The 10724-nt window shown below is 39.7% G+C and overlaps 1 protein-coding gene across 2 annotated transcripts in view; it reads left to right on the forward strand.

Moving 5' to 3' along the window:
* Nucleotides 1-6206, forward strand: part of QRSL1 (glutaminyl-tRNA amidotransferase subunit QRSL1) — a 37982-nt gene extending 31776 nt beyond the window's left edge. For both annotated transcript variants that reach the window (XM_054489959.2, XM_063666476.1), the window contains exons 10-11: nt 1646-1851; nt 4444-6206. In XM_054489959.2, the coding sequence (XP_054345934.1) occupies nt 1646-1851; nt 4444-4664 (427 nt within the window). In that variant the 3' untranslated portion in view covers nt 4665-6206. The remainder of the gene's footprint in view (nt 1-1645; nt 1852-4443) is intronic.
* The last annotated feature ends 4518 nt before the right edge of the window (nt 6207-10724 follow it).

The raw sequence follows: 10724 nt of genomic DNA on the forward strand, positions 1-10724 counted from the left end.
CGTTGGCCAGGCTGGTCTCGAACTCCTGACCTTGTGATCCGACACTTCGGCCTCCCAAAGTGCTGAGATTACAGCATGAGCCACCAGGCCCAGCCAGTATTTGTTCTTTATAAAATTCAGGTTTTGGAATGTGGTGTTTAAACCACTTAGTTGTTGTCAGTGTGTAAATTATATGTGATGCCTGCATTGGTCTCTCTGTAGACCTTGTGGTCAAATAAGAGTAAGGACCTATGGTATTTCTGTACCACTCTTAGAGTAAAACATATTTCACGTTTTTATCGTATTTTATTTGGCCCTCAGTAAAACTGGAGCAGGTATATCCATTTTTACTGTTGTGGAAAAGAACAGTTAGTTCTTTTTTTTTTTTTTTTTTTTTGAGACAGAGTTTTGCTCTTGTTTCCAGCTCTCCAGGCTGGAGGGCAATGGAGTGATCCCAGCTCACTACAACCTCCGCCTCCCAGGTTCAAGCAATTCTCCTGCCTCAGCCTCCTGAGTAGCTGGGATTACAGGCATGAGCCACCACGCCTGGCTAATTTGGTATTTTTAGTAGAGATGGGGTTTCTCCATATTGGTCAGGCTGGTCTTGAACTCCCAGCCGCAGGTGATCCACCCACCTCGGCCTCGCAAAGTGCTGGGATTACAGGCGTGAGCCACTGCGCCCGGCCTAGAACAGTTAGTTCTTGCTAGCCTCTCCTAACAGCTTCAGAAGAATCTAAAGGATTTTTTTTTTCCTTTTCTTTGTATCATTGACTTATGGTTACTCCTATGTCTGGCTTTTTCTTTAGTCTTTTTAGTAAAATAAGCATCCTTAAATTTCACGTTTCTACTCCTGGGCTGTACCTGTCCGTAAGATACAAAATTCAAATACTGCATAGGCTACCGCTGTCTATCTTAGTAAGCTTTAGAAAGTCATTTATTGCTATGTACTTTACTTTCCTCACCAATGAATATTCTGGTTTAATGATAGCCCTGGAGTTATTAATATTTTGAGATTATACATGTAGAATTGCATCTACTAGTGAATTCTGAATTCTGATTGATTAATTTATATATACAAACTTTTAGAGTGGCAACACAGTGGAAGAGAATTCATTTTTATATGTTAAGAATCTTAGTGGTGCCTCCTCATAAAAGCCAAGAATCCAGTGGTTCTTTTTTTTTTTTTTTTTTTCCTAAACAATGCCTAAACTCTTTATTTAACCAACCAGTATTTCTGGTTTTCTTCCTGATGCAGGATTTTAAAACCTTAGAAGTCTATAAATACTGCATTCAGACTTTCCACATCAAGAGAAAGGGGCCCAGGGCAGAAGATGTCAGGCCCCAGGCTGTTTTGGGGTGGGAAAAGTGGCAAAGATTTCTCAACAGTCTGTGTCAGTTTTCTAACTTAATTGAAATGCCTTTAAGCTCTGCTTCATCCCCAAACTTTCCCCTATGGCGTCTATGATAGAAAAACACTCCTCTCTCATATACGCCCCACCACTGGGGAGCCGGGGGGAAGGGAATGGGCATTACACAGGCAAGCCAAACTTTTTTTTCAGCCAGAAAATGGAAATCCAATGGTTCTTTATCAAGCCTAATGTAAGATAATTGATTAAAAGAAAAATACAAAAAATCCTTAAAAATGTCACCCACTTTTTTCCCACAGAAACTATGAAAATTATTTCGTCAAAGCACAGAAAGTGAGACGCCTCATTGCTAATGACTTTGTAAACGTTTTTAACTCTGGAGTAGATGTCTTGCTAACTCCCACCACCTTGAGTGAGGCAGTACCATACTTGGAGTTCATCAAAGAGGACAACAGAACCCGAAGTGCCCAGGATGATATTTTTACACAAGCTGTAAATATGGCAGGTGAGGATTCCTCAGGAACATTCTGGTTTTCTTCAAATTCTTAGGCAGGTACCCTGGTCTTCAACTTAAGATTCTAGCTAGATGGTTTCCTAAAAGCAAAAGTCTATCCTTTTGGAATGCTTAGGAGTGTGTGTGTGTACATGTATTAGTCTGTTCTCACACTGCTATAAAGAAATACCTGAGACTGGATAATTTAATTTAAAAAAGAGGTTTAATTGGCTCACAGTTCTGCAGGCCGTACAGGAAGCTGAGCAGCTTCCACTTCTGCGAATGCCTCAGGAAACTTAAATTCACAGTGGAAGGTGATGGAGAAGTAGCCATGTCTTACATGGCCCAGCCCGAGCAAGAGAGAAAGGGGGAAGGTGCTACACCCTTTTAAAACAACCAGGTCTTGTGATAACTCACTCACTATCACGAGAACAGCACCAAGGGGAATGGTGTTAAGCTGTTTATGAGAAACCGTCCCCATGATCCAGTCGCCTTCCACTAGGCCCCACCTTCAACATTGGGGATTATAATTCAACATGAGATTTGTGTGGGGAGACAGATCCAAACCATATCAGTACACTTGCATGCACTCTCACCACACACACACAAACACAACACACTTAGTAGTTTTTTTTAACTTTTATTTTGAAAAATTTAAAACCCACAGAAAAGCTGAAAAAGTGGTATAATGAATGCTGATATGCCCTTTACCTGGATGTAATTTTGTTAACATTATGCCTTATTTGCTTTGCCCTTCTCTTCCTCTTTCTACACACCCACACTCATACACACAAACAACTTTGTTTTTACCTGAATCATTTGAAAGTTTCAGATGTCATGACACTTCACCCCTAAATTCTTTTGTACAAATCTTATAAGGATAAATTCTCCTACAGAACCACAATTCCATTGTCCTACCTAAGAAAATTAACATGATTGAATAATAATTCAAATATGGTTTATATTCAAATTTTCTCAGTTCTACCAAAAGCGTCTTTTATAAGTTGTCTTTCCTCCTGATATATTACACTGGTTTATGGTATCTTTTTAAAATCCAGAACAATCACCCACCTCTCTTTTTACTTTAAAACCACATCAGGCTATGCTATAATTTTTGTTTCAATCATCAAACATAATGCAGAAAACTTAAGAGGAAAAGGAAAGTCTATTACATTTACCTATACTTTTGCTTACTGTGTTCATTCTTCCTTCCTGAAGTATCAAGATTCTTTATTTTGTCACTTCTGTTTAGAGAAATTTCTTTAGCCTTTCTTTTAGGGTAGAACTGCTGATGAAAAATTATCATAGCTTTCCTTTTGAGAATGTGTTGATTTCCCTTTGATTTTTAAAGGTTATTTTTGCTGGATATAGAACTCTGGTTCAGCAGTTCTTATCTTTAGCACTTAAAAAATGTTAAGAGCCCAGTCCACTTGTGCTGTAGGATGTCCCATCCATAATCAGGATTTGTCAGATTGCTTCCTCATGATGGGGTTGAGTTAAACATTTTTGGTAGAAATACTACATAATCTTCATGTCAGGAAACAGTTAATATCAGTTTGTCTCACTTTTGGAAACCAAGTTGATCACTTCGCTAAGGAAGTAACTGCTAGATGTTTCCTTATAAAAAGGTACATTTTTCCTTTTACCATTTTTTAAGCAATTTCTGGGGTAATATTTTGAGACCATGTGAATATCCTATTGTCCAATAATCTTGAACCCAGTTTTAGCATTCATTGATCATCCTTGAAATATTAGCTAATTACAAAATTCTGGCTTTACTAAATCTGTCATTCCTTCTACATTTATTAGCTAGCAGTATTCTCTAAAGAAGAGCCTTCCTTTTTTTCTTTAATTCAATGTATTATAAGCAATTACTGTCAGTATTGTTTTTGATGCTCAAATTGCCTTAAATTTGGCCAATAAGAGCCCCTTCAAGTTATATGTATCCTTTAAAACTGTCCGCATTAATTTTTGAAAACTTGTTTTATGGTATAACAAGATGGTCTGGGATTTTGTACTTTCTCTGCCCAAACCTGGAATTAAAACTACCCTGAGCTAATTTCTCATCTAATGGATTGCCAAAAATTCAAAACCTGAACAACACACTCTGTTTGCAAGGCTATAGATGGAAGCTCAACATGGTACAACTTCTTTGCAGGGGAATTTTGCAATATCTAATTACATATGCATTTGTACTTTGATGAAGCAATCTCCTCCTCATCTAAGAAAATTTCAAGAATACCAAAAAAATACATACACAAGGTAATTCTCTGGGGCATTGTATAAAATAGCTAAATATTGAAAACAATCTAAATACCCAACCATAGAAGACTGGTTTACTCAATTATGGTAAAACCGAGTAATGGATTACTATACAGCAATAAGAAATGAATGAAGAAGGTTTCTGTGAACTGATACAGAATGATTTCTAAGATATATTGTTAAGTAAACAAAACATAGTACAAAAGCATTATATAGCGTAATATTTTTGGTTGTTTTTTAAACCTTATCCTGTATTGTACTTATTAGTACTGGAAAGTGGAAGAGGTCTCTGCTAATTAGGATGGAGAATTAATCACCTACTGGGTTTCCTTCTTTTCCCAGGATTGCCAGCAGTGAGTATTCCTGTTGCACTCTCAAACCAAGGGTTGCCAATAGGACTGCAGTTTATTGGACGTGCGTTTTGTGACCAGCAGCTTCTTACAGTAGCCAAATGGTTTGAAAAACAAGTAGAGTTTCCTGTTATTCAACTTCAAGAACTCATGGATGATTGTTCAGCAGTCCTTGAAAATGAAAAGTTAGCTTCTGTCTCTCTAAAGCAGTAAACATATCTTACAAATTAAAATGACTTTTAGGCCAGGTGCGGTGGCTCATGCCTGTAATCCCAGCACTTTGGGAGGCCGAGGCGAGCGGATCACGAGGTCAGAAGATCGAGAACAGCCTGGTCAATATGGTGAAACCCCGTCTCTACTAAAAATACAAAAATTAGCCAGGCTTAGTGGCGGGCGTCTGTAGTCCCAGCTACTCAGGAGGCTGAGGCAGGAGAATCACTTGAACCCCAGAGGTGGAGGTTGCAGTGAGCCGAGATCATGCCACTGCACTCCAGCCTGGGTGACAAAGCAAGACTCTGTCTCAAAATAAATAAATTAATTAAAATAAAATAAAATGACGTTCAGAGATTCTATACTCTAGAGAGTCAAATGGTCTTGCTCAATTCTTGTAATTAGGTTTCTTGTTAATACAGTCATTCCATGGAATTACTTTTTAAAATTCCTGTGACAATTAATAATAAATAATGTGTCAGCATTTAGTAAGCATCCACTAAGTGTACAATACTTCTACTATAACACAAGATACCTGTTCCTCAAAAACAATGCATTCTGCCATAATGTTCATTAAAGATTTTACAGTAAAAATAAGATTAGGGATAAACTTCTCAAAAATTGTACATCTGTGTAACTAAAGCACTAACAAAAACATGAATAGTCCTTCTAGAGGTAACCTGGATAGCCTAGGCAGGCAACTTATCATGTGGTGAAGACCACCTCAGGGGTTGTTAAAAATGCACAGAAACAATTGAGTGGGATTATTGGCTTCTGAGTGCTGAGCAGAGCAGGTGGAAGAGGAACTCTGAGCACAGGAGGAAATGCAACCAGTCAGGGCCCGGAATCATGCAAATCTCAGGGGTATTTCTCTCTGGGGAGGAGCCCCAGGTGCAGGCACTCCTTTTATTTCCCTAAGAAAGAGCTGAAATGACTGAGAACGTTCCTTTCCTCCTTCGAGTTATAATTTTACCTCTGCTGTTCCAGAGTCCATGCCTAGAAGCCAGAACAACTCCATGTTACACTGAGTTCATGCTCCTATTTACTGATCACAAATGAGTTCATTGATGTCATAGAAACATTTATTGTAACCTAATAGATCATCACAGATTGGAAACTTGGTAGATAGCAGAGCATGGTATTAGTGAAAAAGCTTCAAAATACACAAGTAACATACACTCTGAAAAACGTGCAGATAATTTGCTGATGATGCCAAAGGGGATGCGCATGGCAAGACCTTGCCTTACCTCAGATTCTCTATATCTCATGGTTTCCTTTTCCTCTTGACTGTCTTTACAAGTGTTTTTTATTTGGGCCCCTTAAGCCCAGAGATATTAATGGAGATCTGTATTCAATATTTGACAAAATCTAATAGAAACCATCCATTTACTCATGATAAGGCTTCATCATTGGATTTCTGTGTCTTCACTAGAACACCACTGTCATCTCATATTGATCAGGTATTTTGATCCAGCACTTACATATTGTTGATAAACGAAAGCTGAATTGTTACTTAATAAATTCACTTTGTTTAGTAAGAAAAAATTGTTTTCTAAATATGACATTCATGAAGAGAAAATAATGAGTCAGAATCATCTGCATAACCACTGGAATGTTTCATCGTCACCTGTTAGTTTTCATAAACAGTTTTCTGTCCTCTCTGAGATCCTCCTGCTCCCAAATACTCAACCTGATTAACTTCACATGAAAGTTTTATGTGCCAGGCTCAATCATATTCTTATAAATTTTGACTCTGAATCCCTGAAAGAGGAAGAAATCCATAAGAGAGAAAATTACATTACTTTATAGCAAGAGGAAACCGTTATACGTTTTTTAATTACTCAGACACCACAACATCCTAGATGGAGGAAACCATTTTAGTTGAAGGAGCAAATATGATGTCAAAAGCAAGTAAATAAACAAACCGTTGCCCCAATCTGTTTTTATGTAGTGAATTTAAAAAAAAAGAGAGAGCGAGAGATGGGCTCTCCCTATGTTGCCCAGGCTAGTCTCAAACTCCTGGGCTCAAGCGATCTGCCTCCCTCAGCCTCCCAAAGTGCTGAGACTACAGACATGAGCCACCACACCTGGCCAAAATAATAATATTCAATATTATTTCAAATAATATTAAATCTCTTGTTCCTGTATCTCTACATGAGCTGCACCAATAATTTGAATCTGGAAATTAAAAAGTGAAACATTTACCATTCTCATATACTGATACCCAACTAGCATGAAATGATACCTAATTTGTTTTTCTTTCCTTTTCATTTTTACTCAATCTAGTAGGTCTCATTTTGCCAAGTCACTGTCTGGGAATTTAAGTGACAAATACTTTCTTTGTCTCAGCTAATTAAACTCCAAAATTATTAGCAACAGAACTTCCAGAACAGAGTGTTTTTGAAAGGTGAAGATGTCTACACGTGTAAGATGAGTTCCTTGATAAGACCTGAAAGACCCAAACCAAAGCAAAAGTTTGAACACATGTCAGAGTGAAAAAATGATGTGATCGTAAAACATGGTGCCCTGACACCAATGAGAGCCAATGACACCATGAGAGCCAAAGGAGCAAGTGGGAAAACCACTGTTCCATGCTGGCCCACACTTAGCGTTACCAAGAAAAGCACCTGAAACCCAGGAGGCAGAATGTTCCCTTTGAGTGGCTGACACCAGGTCCTCTGTGATGACATCAGACTGGGCTGTTTAAAATTAAAGATGGCATGGTATAGAAGAGGAGCTTGCAAAATGACAAAAAAGTGCTTATTCCTATTAGGAAATACCTGCACCTCCTAATGTAAATAAGTAACTTTAGGATTTTAAACAGAATCTGAAGGATAGTGAAAAGAGAAATAAGTAGGTACTAATAAGTAGACCTCGGGATTCAGCAAGCCGTGTGCCATATCTTACTCGATTCAAAGCAGGGGAGTAGGCTAGGCGCGGTATCTCACGCCTGTAATCCCAGCACTTAGGGAGGCCAAGGCGGGTGGATCACGAGGTCAGGAGATCGAGACCATCCTGGCTAACACGGTGAAACCCCATCTCTACTGAAAATACAAAAAATTAGCCAGGCACAGTGGCAGGCTCCTGTAGTCTCAGCTACTCGGGAAGCTGAGGCAGGAGAATGGCATGAACCCGGGAGGCGGAACTTGCAATGAGCCGAGATTGCGCCACTGCACTCCAGCCTGGGCGACAGAGCGAGACTCCATCTCAAAAAATTAAAAAATAAGTAATAAGTAAAAAGCAGGGGAGTAAAATAATGGAACTTTAAAAATATCTCTTATTATAAAGTTTCATTCATTAACTACTTTTAATCCCCCTCCCTTTCTTTTTTTCTTTTATTTTTATTATTATTATTTTTTGAGACAGGGTCTTGCCCTCACCCAGGCTGGAGTACAGTGGCACAGTCCTGCTCACTGCAGCCTTGACCTCCCGGGTCCAGGCAATCCTCCCACCTCAGTCTCCCAAGTGTGGCACCACCAGGCCCAGCTAATTTTTTAAATTTTTTGTAGAGTCAGGGTCCTGCCATGTTGCCCAGGCTGGTCCTGAACTCCTGGGCGCAAGCCATCTGCCCACCTTGGCCTCTCGAAGTGCTGGGATGACAGGAGTGAGCCACTGTGCCCAGTCCCCCTCCCTTCCTTCAAACATCTGGTTATCTGTACCAAGGCACAAGCCTAGGAAAAGACATATCCGTTGTGTTTAGAAGGACCCAGAGGAAGTTTAAAATAGAAGGCTTTCCTCAGTTATTTCATAACTTAAGCAGTGTGTACACTAGAACATAAACCTGAAAATTTAATAAAGGCAAATAACACGAAAAAAAAACCAAAGGCAACATTAAGTAAAAGTAATTATTACAGGATTTTGGAGGAGCTTTTTTATTTATTTTTCTTTGTACCTCAATAGAATATAAACCCAAAAATATTTTAGGCAGTTTATTAAAAATATATTATTACAATTGTATAAAAGTAAATAGTTGAGGAAATCCATGAAGTGATAATAAAAGTGAGGAAGAAGAATAAAACTAGGAATAGATTAAAAACAAAAAATGCTTTTCAGGGTGTCTATATAGATGCATAATGTTGGATAGTATATGATATGGTGGGAAATTAGCTTTCCTAGTGGGGTAAGGCCACCAGATTTAAAAATCAAACAAACCTGAATTGAATCTTGTTGCTGCCATTTCCGAGCTGTGTAACTTGTCTTGAGTTTCAGTATCCTGACCTGTAAAATAGGGATAATATCCACTCCTTGGGGTGGTCGGAGGGATTAAATTTAAGTGACACACTAAAAGCACATAGCATGATACCTGACAGAATAAGCACGCAATATTTTGTAGCTATAAATAAATGCATGCAATCATGAATTTCAGTCATTTTCTTATAGAGGCCTCACAGTAAACTCTTACAGAGGCCACAATTTGGCATGTGGCCAAATTATAATTTACTGAAAGCTTATACTAGAGACCAGCTATGTATTTCCCTGATAATCTGGCTACCCCTGAGAATAAAGTTTAAAATATCTGGAAGAACTGATAGACTACTTTTTTTTTTTTTTTTTTTTTTTTTTTTTTTTTTTGATACGGAGTCTTACTCTGTTGCCAGGCTGGAGTGCAGTGGCAGCAGTCTCGGCTCACTGCAACCTCCGCCTCCCGGGTTCAAGCGATTCCCCTGCCTCGGCCTCCGAGTAGCTGGGACTACAGGCACGCGCCACCTTGCCCAGGTAATTTTTGTATTTTTGGTAGAGACGGGGTTTCACCATGTTGGCCAGGATGGTCTCAATCTCCTGACCTCGTGATCCGCCCACCTTGGCCTCCCAAAGTGCTGGGATTACAGCCATGCGCCACCGGCACCCGGCCACTAGACTACGTATTTAAATAGCAGTTTCCAGAGGCTTGGTGAGGTGGCTCATGCCCATAATCCCAGCACTTTGGAAGGCCGAAGTGAGTGGATCACTTGAGTCCAGGAGTTTGAGACCAGCCTGGGCAACATGGTGAAACCTCGTCTCTACTAAAAATACAGAAAATGAGCTGGGCGTGGTGGTGCACGTGTGTAATCAAGATCGCTTGAGCCTGGGAGGTGGAGGTTACAATGAGCCGTGATTGCGCCACTGCACCTCAGCCTGAGCAAAAAAGTGAGACCTTGTTTCAAAAAAATTAAAATAAGCAATTTCCATGAGTTTTTGATAAAGAATTGGCCATTCCAGTGATAGAAAACCTGAAAGTCCTCGTGATGTGTGACCCAAACGAAGAACAGGGCTGACAGGCGTTTTAAAGAATGAAGGTTCCGGGCCGGGTGCGGTGGCTCACGCCTGTAATCCCAGCATGTTGGGAGGCCAAGGCGGGCGGATCACGAGGTCAGGAGATCGAGACCATCCTGTCTAACATGGTGAAACCCCATCTCTACTAAAAATAGAAAAAATTAGCCTGGCGTGGTGGCGGGCTCCTGTAGTCCCAGCTACTGGGGAGACTGAGGCAGGAGAATGGCATGAACCCGGGAGACGGAGCTTGCAGTGAGCCGAGATTGTGCCACTGCACTCCAGCCTGGGCGACAGAGCGAGACTCCATTCAAAACAAACAAACAAACAAAAGAATGAAGGTTCCCCCAAAATGGCCAACCCATATTCCCATGGGGAAAGTGTTTTTGACAGAACCAAATTCTTCCTCATAAAAAGCAGTTCCATTCTAACATATAGACATAATTGAGGCTCCAAAATAACTGTATCTTCAGTGCAATTCCTTTAACATGGGAAAATTTTAAGGTAAATGTTACCAGCAGCCAATTAGTACATTCCTCAGGGAAAATAAGTTAATGAAGGACCCATGAGTCATCTAATTGTAAGCAATTTCACTCCTTGGTGAATCTTCCATAATAAGTTAGTTGCAAAATGGGCCTGCAGGTCAATGAATAATATGATAAAATTGGTGGCAGATATCTGCCAAAATGATAAACGGCAATTTTACTATAGTTCACTTAGCAGGGCCAATTGTCTATAGAGGCCGGTCGTAGTTTAGAATACTTATCTTTCTGTTGTCTATGATAGGGGCATATACATCTAAATTATCCAAAA

Source organism: Pongo pygmaeus, chromosome 5, assembly GCF_028885625.2.
Source record: "Pongo pygmaeus isolate AG05252 chromosome 5, NHGRI_mPonPyg2-v2.0_pri, whole genome shotgun sequence".
NCBI classification, from domain to species: Eukaryota; Metazoa; Chordata; class Mammalia; order Primates; family Hominidae; genus Pongo; species Pongo pygmaeus.